General features: G+C 35.3%; 1 protein-coding gene across 3 annotated transcripts in view; it reads left to right on the top strand.

The window, feature by feature from the left end:
• The window catches only part of CACNA2D1 (calcium voltage-gated channel auxiliary subunit alpha2delta 1), a 362,095-nt gene that overhangs the window by 264,768 nt on the left and 78,135 nt on the right, over nt 1-19,192 (top strand). For all 3 annotated transcript variants that reach the window (XM_083859087.1, XM_083859086.1, XM_083859085.1), the window contains exon 11: nt 16,386-16,544. In XM_083859087.1, coding sequence (XP_083715213.1) covers nt 16,386-16,544 — 159 coding nt within the window. The remainder of the gene's footprint in view (nt 1-16,385; nt 16,545-19,192) is intronic.

The following is a 19,192-nucleotide window of genomic DNA, read 5'->3' as shown; positions in this document are numbered from 1 at the left end:
TTTGACGGGTGACAAATAATTTTTTCTCATAACATATAATAAAATAGAGGGAAGAATACATGAAGAAGGTATGGGAAATTTTCCATTTTCAGGTGAATATCTTGGATATTAAGTTCTAACCTTGGGGAAAGGTGGTTGTTTGTTTGTTTGTTTTTTTAGCCATTCAGCTGTATAGTTTTGATTCTAGGGATTTAGGATGAGAACACTGACATAGTCTTAATAAGAAAAGACAGCCTCAATGATGAGCAACTGGAATGATTCTGGAAATAATTTCCAGCTTGTAGAGTCATGTTGTAGCTACCCTGAGCGAGAAAGACCTGAAATATAACTAAAAGAAATCTTTTCTCAAACCACTTATTACTTCATGGATTGCTAACAGTCTAGCTCGAACTTTCTGCAAGGAACAGACAAGTGCTTACTATGATGATGTTTCCTTTGTTAAAGTTTTTAATAACGGTTAAGATCATTTTCCTTGGTCTAAATTGCAGTGAAAAAAAAAAAAAACAAACCCTAATGTTTTTTATTATTGTTATTAAAGGAAATAGGCTTCTCGGTAATGGTATTGGAGAGTTGAAATCTTCTTAGTTTCACTGGTTTAAAAAAAAGAAAAAAAAAGCTTGTAATCCTAAACTGATGGAAATTGATTACTATGTTCAGTGGAGCTGTGCCAGTTTTCACTACTGGAAGATCTGAAATGCTACTACCTCTTCATTTATACATATTTCTAAACTCTCTTGTTACATTTGCTCTGAGATGACCAAAAATAGTTTATCTTAATGCTAAGCCTTCCTTAGGCTCTGAGTATTTTATTAGCTAAGGTTCACTATTACTCTAATGAGGCCTCAAGGCTGGGATTTGTGTCAAAAAAGCACCAGAAATCTTTAAATATTTTCTACAGTCTATTTCTTTCCCCAGGGGTTTGTTACTTATAATATGTAAGGACAATTTTTCCTTTTCAATGAACTTTAGAGGCTCACATCAGAAATTTGATTGCAGAAATGAAGAGGACATTTCGTTTATGTTGTTTTCATCATCAGTGGAGGGCAACAATCACAGAAATGTGCATAATAGAACATGGCATCTCTAAATCTTTCATGAATTGCTATTTGATGTTGTGTACTTATAATTTAAAAGTCTTTATTAATACTTTTCAGTATTATAATTTTGTAAAACCTGTGTTTTCATGTATTCAGATGATTTATGAGTGGAATTGTGGTGGAGGTGTTACAATATATATATATTTTATTTCTCCAGTAGACAAGAAATCATATGCTATAGATAGGAAACAAATGGCTGTACTACAGTAAGGCATTCTATAAGTGAGAGAAGTGAATGCAGAAATTTGATCTTTGTTTGAAGATTTTGTTTTTAAAGATTTCTTTTGTTTTTTAAAGATTTGGCAGAATCAGTTGAACAGTTGGACTAGATAATGTTTAAAGTCTTTTCCAACATAAATGATTGTATGATTCTATCCTCTTGATACACAAAATATTCCATAATGGAGTAGGTATACCTAAAGTCCAACTCCAGTGCTTTCTCAGTAAACTCAACATGCAAAATATCAACTTAAACATTTTGTTCTAGGTGAAATAAATGCAGATTTATTAAATATTTTTAAATTATTCATATGTTGCATGTATTTGCTTAAGAACATTTTGTCCTGAAGCATCCCTGTATTAGACATGCTAGGCTAATCAAAAAGTCCAAAAAGCTAGGTGAAATGTTCAGTTAATACAGCATTAGCATATGGATATATGAACACTAACACTAACTGGAAGTTATCTACAATTTTTCTTTCCCTCATGGATCCTTTGGCCTAAAATACGACAGTTGTTTTATGGCTTGTTAGCTTTAATAACCATGAAGTCTTTGGTCTGGGGTTTTGAGTTAACTAGAGAGCTGTTTCACTGCTAACCTCTGCCAAGATGTTGTCCCACAAAGCCCATATGCACGATGATTCATGCCCACAACTGAAAGACATGGATTTGAGCTCATGTCAGTCACTCCTTTAAAGTGACAGGAGGATTTAATGAACTGTGTCTTGTATATGAGGAAATCCTAGGGAAAAATAAGCTTAAAGGTAGATGTGCTAAAAGCATTAGTTCTACTGAATAAACATAGCTCCTGCATTTATTTCCAGGGAACGAAAGGTTGAATGAACTATTAAGTCATAAAAAGATAACCAGGGATTAATATATCATGCTTTCCTTTGGGATTTGCATGTTCCTTATCTGAAGTGCTGTGCTTTGTTGCAGGGAGAAAACCTGCTGTTTGAAAGGGCTTAAATGTGTGAGTAATACAGCTGTTTTCCCACTAATCCGGTTACAGGCTTTGATAGCAGCGAGCAGTAGATGATGGGGGCAGCAATTCCATCCCAGCACATCGTGATTTAGTGACTTGGTTTCAGATGTTGACACAGGGAGTGTAATTTGTTTGTGATTGTGGGCAGTGTGCAGGAGAAATGTATTTCAAATCTGCAGAGGTGCAGAAAACCACACAAAGGAGAAAACTCCCTTACAGCAACAGATGTGTTAAAGGTCAGGAGCTGTTGTACTTTTTAAATTCCTTTAGCCTTTGTAAAAAAAACTAGTATTTACTGTTTAGGAACTAGAAATTAAATGTCATGAGCATATAAGATAAAACAGAATCATATTCTGGGAAAATTGAAAGCTCATCTGCTCTTGTGCAGTTCTGCACATTGAGTAAACTCAGAGGGAAGGTGCTTTCTGCATGAATTGATTTCAAAGAAAAAACTGTGCACCCTGCCTATGAAATTATTGTTGGGGATAAAAAGATCTGTGGGTGATACACCTCTTTTTCCATTGATTTTTAATACCAGTTTTTCATGAAGTTCTACAGCTCAGTGGTTGCAAACCTGTTTACTTTCTCTTACTCCTAAGCTGGTAATCTTTACACCTTCCTAATAAAAATATTTAAATATGCTAACAATGAGAAAAGAAAGTTTTGTAGAAGTTGTTTCAGTATATCAGAGGGCTCCTTTCCCTTTCTGCTACAAGATCCATCCTGTATTCTGCAGTTCATATTGCAACTATATTATCTTAAATACAAGATGTTCCTTCCTTCTGGAAACCACTTTCTTAAGTTTATTTTAAAAATTAACTAGCACTCCATGGGTGGAAACCTTAGCCTGAAGTCCTAGTGGAGGGAGGAGGATGCCAGATTCTATAGCCAGGTACCATGTCATGCTTTTACTATCATTGCTAGAGATTTTATCTTTGTATGAGTGTACTTCTGCTCAGTGGGCAAATTTGAAGAATTTTATTTAAAAATAACTTAAATTTTGTTTCCTTTATTATTTCAATGGAATGTTTTAGTGGACCTGAAATTAAATTGCATACTCAAATGGTATGACAGTTTTTTTTAAACTGTGGTTTGAATTTTGACCCAGAAAAGTTCAGTAGTGTGAAGTTTTTCCAAACAACGTCATTACTTGAGGGAGAAATTAAACATGGTCATGGTGTCAGCGGCACTGAAGTATTTCTGTTGATGGATCTAGAGGAAATGAGAAGGACTCCTGTATGAAGGGGTTTGCCAATGTACTTAGTTTCTTATTTTCTCATTTTCCTTAATGGAAGATACTGAGGAAAAATATGAAGATGCCTGCCATCTTTTCCATTATTTGACAAATGAAAAACTGGATAGAGAATCAGATTCCCTCTACAATCAGTATGTCTGCATAAGAACCATCTCTAGTGGTTTAATCTTGAAGCATTTCAGGTAATGAATCACAGTAGCTGCAATTAAGGGCACAGGCTCTTCAGCATCATAGCTGTGTGAGGCAGGAAACAAATACATGTAATTCCCTTTTTTGGCAGGGGACGTGGTTTGGACTTAAAAGTGATAGAAGGGCAAGTTTAGGTCTGTGTTGAGCTTCTTGATTGTCTTAAGAGCAATCCATCTAAGTGACCTTTCCATTTCTCCTAAATTGAATGGTTCATTTTCAGGAAAAGGGGAACAATAGCTGCAGATAAACACGTCTTTGTAGCAATGTTCCTTAATGGAAAATCATTAGCATTCCTTCATGGTAGGTCATTATCTTGCATCTTCCATATTCAAGGAGCAAGTGAATTAAATGTGGGGGTTTTTTTCATAAAGGTATATTTAATAAGCACTGTAGATGCAGGGTAAAAAAAAAACTCAGAGAAGTTATGATCAAAATCTAGTATTCAATTTCTGCATTGCTAATAATTACAGGTAAAGCAAGGCTGTGTATCTATGGAAATAGGTGTAGGGGAAATAGATCTGGAAGACACATTTAGCAAATGTAATGAAGATGAGTATTCTGCAAATAACAATGAGAAAATTTGGAAATTATGGAAGCCAAGGGATTATTAAGAAGTTGGAAAGACATTTATTTTTAGCAGCAGGAGTTACAGTAGTATAAGCAGCATCATGGAATGTTTATCTGCTTGTAGAATTGTGTTGTTTTTTACCCTCTGTCCAAAAGGAAAGTCAAGGAAAGAGTCAGTAAAGATCTGTTAAAAGTCTTTCAGGTGGAGCTGGAGTTGAGAGGTATATCTGAGTGGGGAGGATATTATATTAGCTGCCTTCTTTGAAATGAGATTGACTTCAGTGAGACCCTGATCCTCAGGAAAGCAAATCGCACAGTTTGTTGTTAAGGAAAAGAAGTGAGGGACCACTAGGATTCGAGCTTCTTGCAATCTTCATTAGACATGATGAACTAGAAATGCTTGTACAGCTTCAGTGACATGGCTAGAGGCAACTTTACATCTAAATAGTGTATGGATTAATGGTTCACTTTCCCCCGGAAGGCAAATTATAAGTGTTTAAACTCGAATTTTGACTGTGTGACTCCTTTCTTGTGGCTGAATACTGTTACATATATGTGGAACATATCAGTAATTGAACACAAGAAGGATTGGCTCAGATTTTACAAAAAAATATTGTAGGTGTCTCCTCGGAGGACTTGAAAGTGTTTTGCAGTTGATTGCTTGGCTCTAGAAAGCATCTTCTCACACACCTGAGTGCACCATTGGAGAAGCTGGGTTTGAGGCATGCTCTCCAACTCACAGAATTCAACCTTTTTTTCGTTGTTCTGGGGTACAGAAATAAATAGCATAATGACTGATGTCAGCACTGATGAGAAGTGCTGTTGCTGGGGAAAGTCTTGTATCCAATTTCTCAAACCTGTCAGGTAAAAACAATGCAAGAAGCACCAGTTGAAGCAGAATAAATTTGAGTGGCATATAACTAGTTAATATGCCTTTAAAAATTCCAAGGAAAGATTCTTGTTGTCTTCATATCAATATTTAATGCCTTTCTGGAAGATGCACTTTAAGCAAACGTCTACCACTAAATGTAATTTTTACGGTTTATTGCAGAGGTTGCCAAGGGATTTTTAATGACCAGTGATAGGTGGGTGGGGAGACAGTATTACAGAGGTAATTGCCCCTTTTAGCCTTAAATCAAGAATATGTAAAGATGTTGGTTGGTTGGTGGGTTGGTTGGGTTTTTTTTTTTCTTTTTGTTTTGTCCTGCCAACTTACGTGTTTGTCCCAAGTAGTTATTCATCATCCACCTTAGTTGTTAATGGACTGGGAAGTACTTCATGACCCTCGTGTGATACAAATATTCAAAATAGAAATATTTCAAAGCTTTCATCTTTGCAAACAGGGAACACATACCAATTACTTTTTTCTTTTCTCTCTAGACTTAACAGTTTTCCCATGTCTATTGAGAAAAAGTAGTTAAACTTTCTCTTATCCTTAGTGTATGTAAAAAATTTTTGTTAACTTCATTTTAACAAGCCCTACAATACTGTCTGTGCAATAAGACCAAATGGCAAATACTTACATAAAGCAGACATATACAGAATAGTCTGTGACAGAGAGGGGAAAATGAATTGTTACTTTTCCATCCCATTGATAATATTCCTTGTGGTACTTGCTTATGTTTCTTCTGGAATATCTGGCTTAAAATAATAATGTCAGTGTGTAAAAGCCAATATAACATAAACATCATGTCAGTTTTTCTCTCTCTGAGAATTACGGCTCGGACCAGGACCATATCCAGAAGCCAAGTTGCCACCTCAGAACTGTGCACAAGCTACTAAGCCTTTGTAAACACTAGAGCCAGACACATCCCACACAGAAGCTACTCATGTTTTTTATTCAAGGACCATCTGGACATGCCTGATATATTACTACAGGATTTAGAAAGAAAGAATGTGTTTCAACAATTTTTTCTTAATTTCTCATTTAAACTGAGACTTACATGGCTACAAATAAATTTGACAAACCTTTAGAAGCTTAAGTTATTTTTCTTGTAGAATTACAAAATAATAACCAAGCCATCTAAACTCTGGAATTTATTAGTTTATACATCTGTTATTTTACCTGTTAGGGGAAAGCATAAAATGCCAGATTCAACACCCCAAGAGAGCTGAGGCTGCTGCAGCTCTGTACCATATATCCCACCAAATATCTTCCCAACTGGCACAAAATACATGGAGCACACATATATACATATACATACATACATTACATATAAATATATGTATATATATATATGTAAATCAGGCCATCCAGACAGATAACACAAAAAATGTAGATGGTTCATGTGAACACACATACAAGTTTCACTATTAGAGACCTTTAGGAGCAGCACTTCTCTTTTACACAACTTTTTCATCTCCAAACCAACTAAATCCATCTCCTTACTTTTATTTAAGGGTTCTTCTCTTACATATTCCATACTAAGTCCTGTGCAAACCTGAAATGCACTTTACAGTTATTAACTGTAACTTTAGCTTGCTGTGGAAAGAAAATGTTCAAAACGTGTGTAAGATTGAAAAAATAAACATGGAAAGATTTGGAAAAGGAATAATACGAATATAAAAACAAGATCTGTTTCATTTTGTATCAGTCACAAAGTGTTAATTTTAGGGAATAGAGTGCTTGAGTGCATGAGGAGCCAAAGGGAATGGAAATAAGCTCAAATTCTTCATTAGGATGTCAGGAGCATTGCTGGAAACTGTACATTTATTACTGTACAATGTAGCTGACAGCTCCAGATGACTAGAGAAGTCACCTCCATTCCTACTTTGAGGGATTGCTTTGGGCATCAATACACATTTTTATTGTCTCCTCTTGCCAAATGTCAGGGAGTCAGACTTCTAACAATACATGTCATGGGCATCTGTGATTTCCAGAATAAATCTAAGCCCTCTAATATATTAGTAGTATTAAAAAAGAGTAGTATTAAAAAAGAGTAGTTTATAAAAAGTAGTATATAAAAAAGAGTATTTAAAATGTGTGGTTTAGTGGCATATAAAATGACTTGATAGCTCTACCTCATAGTGGCACTGGCTAATAAATCTGTTGACTCTTTCCATTTCTTAATTTTCAGCAAATCACAAATCTTACTAAAGAGGCCCCTGCTTTGTCAGACATATCATTGATCTTGGGATGTTTTATGGCATGTCAGATGCTGGACCAAAAATGCATTGCTGAGTCAGCTTTCCAACTAGGAGACTGTTATCAGGTAGCATTGTGACAGTATCATTAAAAACTTGTGTTGGATAATGGTTTCCAGAACAATAAACTCATTCCTTACCAGTTCAGAAGAGGCTGGGCTGGGCTGGATTTAGTGATTCCTCTAGAGAAAGATGACTCACCATGTTAATGAAAAAAGAAGAAAATGCAGGCTGTCCTGAAGTTTTGAGATGAGGTGGAGGCTATTTTTTTCTGTGAAACCCCCCCCCCCCCCTTTTAAAAATATACATTCCATAAGAGTCTATTTATCAGGTAATAATTATGTGTGCCAGTATCGTAGTTTGGAGAGAATCTAAAGGATCTCCTGACTTAGGCAAAGCATGAATGAAATCCTCATTGAGTTCTCAAGACTCACACTTCCAAGTCTCACACTTTTCCCTCTTGCCTCTCACTCCCTGCCTTAGCAGCAGCATCTCCCATGTCAGCAGTGTGCTGCTGCAGGCTCCTCACTGCTCTGGAACTCCAGGCACCTGCCCAGACAGGCACAGTGCTCTGCCCTAAAAGCGGGACAGGCACTTTGGGGTCAAGATGTGAGAATGCAGAGGTGATTCTGTAGGCCCTGCTGTCCCTCTGCCATGGGAGCTGATGCTAAAATGTGTGTATCTGTCTTGTAGCTTCTTGCACCAATTAAACATTCATCTTCCTACCCTGAGGAGCAACCTTACATATCAAAAGAATCTATAGGTAACAGTTAAGTACTTAAAATTTTATCTCTGGTGACTAGTGAGGGGACATGAGGAATGTCAGGGGAGTTCAGTGTGGTCATTAGGAAAAGGTTCCTCACTGAGAGGGTTGTCTGGCACTGGAGCAGGCTCCCCTGGGAACTGGTCATTACTCCAAGCCCGTCAGAGTTCAAGGAGTGTCTGGGCAATACTCTTAGTCCTGTGGTTTAGCTTTTGGTAGTCCTGCATGGAGCAGGCACTTAGACTTGATCATCGTTGTGGATCCTTTCCAACCTTGATATATTCTCATGATTCATCTTTTTGGCAAGGGTGCTTCATGTTTTAAAAACCTTGAATTTGACTGAATGAACATTCTCCCTGTCAAGTGATAACAGGAAAACATCTACAAAATAGTTTTCTAGGAAGCTTCTTCCCGTCCCATCTCTCTTCCCCAGTGCATGTGGGGAGCAGTGCCATGGAGGGCAGGCTGCAGGGCTGCTGCACTACAGCAGTGCTGTCGTTTAGATCAGCAGCTTTCCCTGGGAGATGCTGAAGTTTACAGTACTGAATTTTTCAGTAGAAGTCACAGGCACATGATTTTAAGTAAATAATACATGCTAACTGAGCCGCAGCAGCATAAAAAGACCATAAATTTCACCTTGCTAAGCAAATCCATCCTTCAGCCTAGGCTGACATTCAGTGTTGTAACTCTGAGATTGGCAGTGCAGCAATACACTTTATGGCCTGAACATTAATCCTGGGGTACTTAGTGGGAGCTTTGCATTGATTTATGTGCAGATAATAATATTGGTTACAAAGCTTAACAAAGCTAATTGAGAGCAGACTTTGGCCTTGTATTTGGTCTTTTCCCTGATATTTATCTTATATTGTTCTGCAATATTTTGTCCACAGTTATTTATTGAGCTAACAGTTATATTGTTGTTGATTTCTGCTAATTCTGGTGTATGATGGACATATATATGTTGAACAGTGAAAATAAATGTGATACATTTCAGATCTCAGGAAATGCCAATAGTACAAATTGACATATAATCTTAATTTTGTTCCATTGATACTTGAAATCCAATTTAAGAAATGCAGGTATTCTCCTTCTCAGTACTAGAATAAGTTTCTTATATTTTCTCTATGCTGTATCTGTAGGATTGTACTAAAGACTGTCTGTACATAAGTCATAGAGTAAGAGAAATAAGTTATTCTATAGCAAGGTATGAATGGTGAACTTTGATATCACATATTATTTTCTCTCACGACAAATTACAAACCTTTATTGCTTGAACTGCCTCAGATTTTCTGTGTACTGAGAATTTACATGGGAATAAAACTTTGCAAATTGCCTTCATAGTATTCTCTAAATGGGTTCTGATAAATATTTATAATATCTTGTCACTGCTCAAATACAGGTTCTAACTGGCCTTATTCAAGATTCAGTTATTCTTGGGATTAACCCTGAAATCCTATTACCAAGCCTAAAGCAGCAGGGAAAAAAAAAAAAAGGAAAATGACAAAGCCGGATTTAGCTACAAAATGAAAGCCTGGTGAAATCAGATCTATTTCACTATTGCTCATTTAATACATATAGATACAACTGGGTCACCAAGCTGATTTAGCCACGAGGTAGAAGTAGCATAGCAACAAACCTCAGCAGATTGAAAGTCAGCAGCAGTAGTATCTGAGTAAGCCTTTAGCAAACTCATTATATTTTCATCAAATTTCAGTTTTCCTGGAATGATGTTATTGATTTATTAAGCTGTTGGGATTTTGGTATTCTAAATGTGTAAGTTTTATCTCTATAGCAAGTTTAAGTGTAGAAAATACTGCCTGATTCAAGTTTATATGATTTTCTATAAAAGATAAACGTTTATGAACGTTTAAAAATGCACAAACTCCATGCAGTTTAAGTCAGGTTTTATTTCATGCCAGAAATTTTGGAAAGGGAGATTTTCGTAGGGTTTTTTTGTTTGTTTGTTTTGATTTTTTGATTTATTTTGTTTGGGGTTTTTGTTGTTGTCGTGTTTTATTTTTCTTTTTTCTAATAATTTATAAAGGCAATTCCAGAAGATTCTTAATAAACATGATACAGTGAATAAATATTGACAGAAAAGGGAGGCAGTAGATAAGGATGATTGGAAAAATCTAAAGTTTTACAAAGACCTGGTCCTACATAATTTATGTTATCACTTCTACAGATTTTGGATGTACAGAAGGACATTTAGAAAGTAGGTTGGTTTGCAGCTTTTCCATCATTTTCATCCACCTAGAGTCAGGACATCTTGTGTTCAAGATGTGAAAATTTTCCTTTAAGGAAGAAGTTTAAATTTTAATATTTGTGTTCTTTCAATCACTTAGAACATGAACATATTTTATTGGTTTAGTTGCAATGAGAATTTTATGCTAGTCACAGAAAGCACCAATGTCCTCCACCAGAAATGTAAAATTCCACATTTCACGGTACTTTTGAGACCAGTTCAACTTTTTTTGTTTTAGTGCCACCTAGTGACATAAACTCGAAACATTTTTTTAAGTTTTCAATTTATTGGCGTTTGGTTTTGCATTTTGCAGTAATGAGATGCTTTACAGAAGATTTTGTCCTTTTCAAACTGAATCACAGAGTTCATGCTGATTTCCTCTATTACTTCTTATGATGATTTATTTTGAATTATTGCTCTGCTTTTTGAGGAGTGTGGCTTTCCTTAGTGGAATAATGTTTTGCCTGGAAAGCATCAATTAATGTTTATTGAAGCTTGCTTTCCTGATGATGTCAAACAATTAAACAAAGAACCGTAAATAAATATATTTATGTTTACATATACAGATATAGATAGATTTATATGGAGATGTCAGATATAGCAGAAAAAAAAAACATTGAGTGTCAGAAATGGTAATAAACACTTTCTGATAATAATTAATGCCCCAAGATATTATTCTTTAATTCTTTAAAACCTTTCTTTTTTGATGCTCTTTTCAAAGCCTACTTGTTTTGCTACATTAAATAAATGTGAATTCTTAGACTGTGCAATGAAGGGAAAGCTCTGTGTTTCCTTTTGTAAAAGAAGTAGAATCAATTGAAATGTTTTATTTGTATTTAAATATCCTCCCACACTTGCCAACAGAATGATTGACATTGAATTTTGGATTTATAGCCCTTAAATTTATATCCTTTATATATCTCCTTGGGAGATGGAGATCTACATAGAATTATAGAGATGGATAGATGGGTATACAGAAGAGAATTTGAAATATTCATCAATTCATGCATTGCCTGTGAAATCGAGGATTTTTCTCTCACAGTGCTGTAGTCTTCAGAATAAATGGCATTAGCTGCATGTACATTTAAGTGATAAAATGTTTATGATAATTCAGGCTTTAAAAATTTGTGCCCTGTTTGACTGTGTGGTTTAAATGGAAAAATAACTAATATGAAGTTAAAAGGCAAATTTGAGGACTTGGAATTGTTTGGATAAAGGAAAGGGAAAAAGCATATTCATTTAGTGGAGAATTAAGATTAAAGCTTGTGGCCATGCCTTTACCTTGTATTTAGTTTTTTGTTTCCTGTTGCTTCACTTAGCTCAGAACTTTTCTCGTTTCACTGGTGAGAAATTTCAGAAGAAGTCCAAGATACTGAGTAATATTTGAAAATTACAGTGATGTTAAAGTGTGGCTGGCCCTGGGAATTGTATGCTCTGTGTAGCCTCCTGGAGTTTGTCAGCTTGGGAGAGGTTGGCTTGTATGTGCAAAGGGCAGATTTATAAAGGAAGTTCCCAATAGACAAGATAGTTTGTATCTGCTAAGCAGGTAATGTATTCAAAAGAATATAGTTTTGGACCAGAACCCCACAAAGTGTTATAAATGGTTTAGTTTGGGTTTGGTTTTTACTGATGCATTTTTTTAAATTATTTTTTTCTAGACAGCTTGATAGCTTTGATCTTTCTACTTAAACATCTCAAATGTTTTTTCAGTCCCTGTGTATACCAATTCTGGATTCTGATACTTTCTTTCTTCATATGTTTTCTCCAGGGGAGTTTTTCAGCCCCCTTCTTTTGCCTTACACTGCCCTCTTAATGAAAACACCTGTCTGTAGGGTCTTGTTCAAATAATGAATATTTTTTGATCTCCATATCCACAAAGTGCCCAGCCTGGGACCAGATATAGGCAATAAATCAATATTTCTGCTTCACTTCCCTTGAATTCCCCAGTAACCTCATGTTATGACAGCAGTTTTAGTAACCTTATTAGAAGGATTTCCAGGCTGAGATTGTAGAAAAGAGGAGGCTTTTAGCAATGCATAAGTAGTTATTCTGGAATTAGAAGAGGTTTTCAGAATGGCAGCCTCCTGTTTTCCATAAGTTCAGCTCCTGGGGCACTGTGGATTTCAGAGGTCCATGTGGCTGGAGGATCCCACAGCTCAGTGGAACTACCCAAGGGAGGGGAAAGATCTTGAGCTTAAATCTTTTGCTGCAGTTCTGCATAATTTTTTACTGTTTGTTTTTGTTTTTGTTTTTTTCACTTGGTTTTTACAAGTTGATCCTTTTGTGAGTGAGAATATAAAATCCTTGTAATACTCTCAGTATTTTTTTTTCCACCTTCTCCAGAATGACAAAGTTCAAGCAGCATTAGGCTCAAAGCCCTTTGTTTGGACTTTCATGTTGAGTTGATTTGGTTTTCTTTTATTTCAGGTTATGCAGTTGCCCCATACATGGCCAAAAATTGTACTGGTAGTCAATGAGGTCAAGTTCTCTTGACACTTTTTGTGCCCCAGTAGAAGGTTTGGCTATTCCTGCCCAAACCTGTGAGGAAGAGCTCTTAATTTCTCAGAACAGAGGATTGTTCTGGGACATCCCAAAGGTGGAAACTGCAAAAGGATAAAAATAAATGGGTTAGTGAGAAATAATCCAGTGGAAACTGCATCTAGATCCTATACCTTGCAGGTATAACTACAAGACAGATTTAATTATATTAATACTTCATGATCCTTTAAAATCAAAAGCTCAAGGTTATCCTGTTTTACATGTTTTATTATTGTTTTGCTGCCAGCCCCTCTTTTTTTAGCTTAGATAAGGAGTAAGTTTTTCATATACTTGAAAAAAATAGAAGCTACCATTGTTGGTGACAGACTCTATAGGGTGGCTTTACATTTTAGCAATTTAAGGGTTTGCCTCTAAATGTCGTTTATTGTTTTGTAAGTGAATCACCGAGCCCATGGCATCATAAAAAATCCATTTATTTCCTTTTTACCAATAGCACTTTTGTTGCATATGTTTATATTTACTGCAATAATTAGGGGGAATGTCAGCTTGATAAATACCCAACTGACATATTTCTCATAGGGTACTCACGGAGGGTACTTTGTTCCATAAAGTAATTATCTTAATTTTACGCCATTGTTAGGATTTGATTTTGTGAGAATAGGGGCTTTCTGAAGTAGCAACTGGTTTTTGAAAGCTTACATTTTCTTTCTTCAGTTTAATACTAAGTGGTTGTGTTTTCAGGAAACCTTGTGAACTGAAATAAAACTCAAATTGTGGTACTTAGGGGTCAGAAAATGTGACCAGCAATCAGTAAAGGCTTACAGCAGTTATTTTGGCTTTTAAATTAAGATGTGTAAATTTTTACACATCTTAATGTGTAAAAAACTTAAGTGCCACTCTTGCTATGATGTTTCAGATGAGCATAACTAAAAGCTGGCTCAGTTTGCCTAACTTTAAATTTTGAATGATCCTGCTGTTTGTCACATATGGAAAGTGAGTTTTAAGGGTGATCTGATGGCTTTTTTGAAATCCTTCCATTACTTCAGTGCTTTACTGGAGTTTAGATTAATTAAATTCACTCCTGAATTTTCCTTCCTCCTTTGAGCATTTTCATCAGTCAGATTTGAGCCTTGCCTTCATCTCCTAGCAAACAGGGAATGTTCATTCTGAAGGATTGCTGTTCCATCTACTGATTCCTTCATCTAATCAAAATCTCTGCTCATCTGCTTTTCTGACTGGTATTAACATTAATGTTGACTGATGTCTCTGCAAACAGCTGGCTCATATATCTGCTTAATTAAATTACAGCATTTGCAGACTTTGGTTGATGTAACTCTCCATGCTACAAATGTGTCTTTTCTCTCCTGCATTTTGCATCAACATTTGTGCATTTACAGATGCAGATGCTTTGACTTGGCACTTTGTTCACTTTAAAGCATTTGTGAGTACAATGTAATGTTAGTGTAGTATTGCAGAATTTCCTTGTCAGCTGCCTCCACAGTTTGAACCAGTATTCCTGTAAATATTTTAAAAATCATTTCTGTATGATTTTATATGTTCTGGATACCTGACCTTCTTATAAACAATTATTCTGATATGTTTGCAGGACTGCTGGCAAGCAACTTAGATTGGCAGTTTAATGTTACTAAGAGTCCAAGGAGAAATTTTCTCTTGTCACTAAATTTTTACTTGAATGTCTAAACTGCTGTTTGCTAGAGCCAAGACAAGACATGCGCAGGCCATAGGATTAAACTCAGGATTTATTTTGTATTAGATCATTAAATAATTTCTATATAATATTACTGGTGAAACAGAGGAGTGTTTTAACTTGATTTTTTCAGATGGAATTGACTTTTGTATGGCAGTGCTGCCTACTAGGTAATGTGTTTTGTTTTTTTTTTTCCTTTCCAGATGCAATTTCTGTACTTTTACCCCAACTCAAAATTTGAATTGGTTTTCAGACTTTGTATTTATAAAATTACTTTATGACTGTAATTTTCCTATCATGGCTATAAATTTAGGTGAACTGAAATAATTCCAAAATAATTGTTTTCACTCCCTCCTGGGTTTTGTATCCAATAATCATTAGGTGATTTACTGGTTAATTCTATAAGAAACTTGTATTGGAAGCACCATTAAGTGTGTCAGTGTTTTACATCCAAGTGAACTGGTTACATCTGTGTGATCATCTCATGGTTTTGCTTAAGCAGCGAAACATGCTGGGTTTTTTTGGTCCCTAAAATAATCTCTTTTTGGGCTATATGGAATACATTAAGAACATACAGTGTAACCCCATACACAACATGAACTGAAATACTAAGCATTATTAAAAATGGTTTAATATTATTAAGCCTTTCATCCTTTTAAGTTTTGTTTGTTATATATGTCCTCCAGTTCCAGGTTGATTTTCTCTGCTGACAGCAGTTCTCTCTCTGAGCTTTGTGCCTGGTACTTAGTGATTTATTTTAGGCGTGTAAGTAGTTGAGAATTTATTGAAACCTGTGACCTTATTTACCTTTTAATCTACAGAGCACTATTGAATAGTTAGCAGTAGTGAGACTTAAGCCAAAGAAGCTTGTTTTCTAAGTAATTTTAAGACTTTACACCAGGTTAAAAGCATAAAACTACATTTATGTTTACTTTTACTGAACATCTGCAATCAGGAAGAGGCATAATTTTCTGTTTTCAGTTGAAATGTAAATTGTGAGGTCTGTATTTTAGTGTACGTGAATATATGTATATTTATACAGAGACAAATTTAGAAAGCAATCTTAAACTGATTTCCACTTGTGCAGACAACATTTCGCACTAAAATATTTTTCTGTGTATATTTTTACATAATGTCAGAAAATCATATGAATTACTTTTCAGGGAGTAGTCTTTATGGATATGTAAGACAGCAGAAGTATGTGTTCTCAAGACACAAATTTCTATTGCTATCATCAGTATTCTCATATTTGCAGCTATACTCTCCTGTGCTTCCAAGAGTGTATTTTGTTTTCCATAATTTATATATTCCAATTTAATCTGATCTCAAAGTTATATTGTAAACCACCAAACTAATCATGCAATATGGAACTCACCTGATAACTCAACCGGTATTTTTAAGGGTGGTTTGTTTTTTTGTTTTTTCAATTCTGCATTTCTGAGTTTTATTTCTTTATGTAAACTTGAAACGACATTTGTGGGAATTTTTCCACTATAGTTGATTTTTTGGGGTTAGCATCAACTACCATTTTTTAAAGATATTTAGTCTCATTTTGGAATTTCCAGTCACTAATAGTTGCTCTCAGCATAGTGGAAATGAAAATCTAGGTTTGACCTTCTTTATCTCACGAAGAACCAGAAAACATAAATCTTTACTGCTAGCATACACAGAAAAAAAAATTAACACTTTAATACTATTTCTTTTTGTTTTGCAGTTTAATAATAATGCTCAGAATGTAAGTTGCTTTAATCATCTTGTCCAAGCTAACGTGAGGAACAAGAAGAAGCTGAAAGAAGCTGTCTATAAAATCTCTGCGAAAGGAATTACGGATTACAAAAAAGGCTTTAGCTATGCTTTTGAGCAGCTGCTAAATGTAAGTATTTAAGTAAGATCTCTCTGCTGTCAAGCGAAGAAGGAGAACTGGAATATTTAGATGGCCACTTCATGCCCCTTCATTGTGTAACTAAGTAGTAGAAGTGCAAACCTATATTTAGCAAGTAAATTTGCCCCAACAGTGTTTGTTTTTTTCATTGCAGGTTCCCCAGCAGGTTGTTGCTAAGACTTTGGAATTAATTTGGTTTTCAATCTTTTGTACTGTTTTACTTGATTCATTCAGCTGGTATTTCATATAACGTGTGATTCACAGTTGACACATACTTGTGGTAGTGGTTGACTTGCCATTAATTCTGAAATGGAAAGATCTGTGTTACTGTGCTATTATTTCAATTTTACCACATCTTCTCCTAGCAATGCTTAGTTAACCTACAATTTCACACTTATTAGAAGTCCATGGTTTGAGCAAGACAGAGGGGAGGAAATGAGTTAGTTAATAGAGGAATACTAAGCTCTTGATTATGCCTAAAAACTAGTATTCACTCATTGAGACTATTGTAATTCTTTTCTCATGTATAAAAAGAATAATTTCCTCAAAAATTAAATGCATAATTTCCATGTTTTAAATACATTGCACTTTCTAATTTTCACCCAGGCAATAGTTTTTTGAATAGCAATGTTTCCCATTTATAGCAAATGTTTGGGGTTTATTAGTAAATTTCAAATGGTTCACGTAGTTGTTTAAAAAAGTCGTTCTACTTCTCACCTTCCTGAACTAGGCATATTATATCTTAAACCTCAGTGTAGCTAAAGCTGTATCACTTTAAAGCAGGTAAGGTATAGCTTGACAAGTGAGAAATGTATTCTTATCCATACTGCTTTGTGTGGGGTTTTTTTTAAATTAATTTCTTTTGTTTTTGTTGATGTGTTTGTTTATTTGTTTGTTTTCCCTAATGTGCCAGATACTGACCTTCAGGACGCTTCCTTGACATTGTATTTGCAGTTTAAGTCTGTATCTGATGTAAAAAATTCTAATCTTGCTAAATTTTGATGGAGGAAAAGAAAATTCCATGTTTTCATGGGAATATTCTCAGTAGACCACTATTTATATTAGCAGAGGGGTGCGATAGGGAAATGAGTGGATGTCCTCTGCTGATGGTTATATAAAACCACAAACAGTATTTTGAAGTCTGTTGGACATTTTGGACTAGGCTAGATTGCATTTTCCCCTTTTCTGCACCTGTTGGCATCTTATACAGAGAGAAGGAAGGAGGAACACAAGAAATTTTGACAAATAAGTTCCTCATAGCATTTATTTTTGCTTTAAATTATGTATTACATTTGGTGCAGCACCAGATACATATTTTTGTACAGGCAACATTAAGAAAAGCTGAACACAGGGGAAGCCCCAAACTGGACTTTTTTGTAGGACTAAAGTATCACTTAAAAATAATTGGAGATCAGTGTAAAATGGTACCATCTCTTTTGTAGCTGGGGGCAGAAGTGTGATTAGTCTCCCATGATCTCTGCATAACTGGAAGTTATTGCTGGACATTGTGGGTTGCACAAGGTTCTGGATATATATTCGTACTCTCCAAATATTGCCAAATCCATTTAGCAGGAAGAGTAAATTGATTGGCTTAGCCCAAGACTCTGATTAAAAGACTTGGGGTGTATATGGGGTGTGTAATAATGGCTTAAATAAATAATAAGAAATATGCTTTGGGATATTTTCCAGTTGTATATTTATGAATTCAAATAATCTAATTGCTTTAAGGTCCATATAAATGCAGTATTGCTCAAATTTTCAAAATAATTTTGTGGGTGCTGTTTCTGGATGACAATTATTTCAAACAATATTCCAGTATACCAAAGTTATGTTTAGTACCATGAAAAAAATTGCTGTCTGTTGTCTTCCTAAATGGGAATAGACACTTCAGGTTTTTTGAGATAATAATTCATGTGATTAACAATTATCTGGATCCCATATTTTTAATACAGCATTTTCCTAATATTTATTGTTACATTAACTTGCTTCTTTGAAAATTATAATGCAGCTTCAGCAGTTCAGGAGAGATTTCTTTTCCCTTATACTGTGATATCTATGGCTTCTTAAAGAAAATATAGTGAAAATGTATTCCTAAAATGTCATCTCACAAGATTTAATTGTAACTTGCTGCTTAGTTAATTTTAAAGATTTGAAACTTGTATAATACAAAAGCCATTTTAGATGCAGTGTAAAATGGATCATGTCTTGCTCGCCTGTTTCTTAGAAAAAGATAAGGCCTATCTCAAATAGAAGTGAGACTTAAAAATTATTACATAGCCCAATTCCACTTGTATTCTTTTGTGGTTTATGCTAATAAGCTGTTTCTTGTCCTGGGGACACTTCTGTATAGACAACACCTTCCCACTGAGCTGTGCCCCATTGGACTGTTCAGGCAAACTGTTCAGAAAAGTGATGAAATTACAGCATCAGCTTTTCACAATCTGATACGGATTCACTCCCTGAGCCTGTATCTCTCCATTTCAGACCAAAGGAGTGTGGGAGGGAAGGAAGATGTGTTTTAAATTCCTTAAAGATCATCTGGTTCCACACACCATGGACAGGGGCATCGTTCACTAGACCAGGGTGCTCAGAGCTCCATCCAGCCTGGCCTTAAACAGTTCCAGGGATGGGGTAATATA

Source organism: Zosterops lateralis, assembly GCF_965231275.1.
Source record: "Zosterops lateralis genome assembly, chromosome: 4".
Taxonomy (NCBI): domain Eukaryota; kingdom Metazoa; phylum Chordata; class Aves; order Passeriformes; family Zosteropidae; genus Zosterops; species Zosterops lateralis.
Note: the sequence above shows the minus strand (reverse complement) of the source record. Positions and strands in the feature narration are given on the sequence as shown.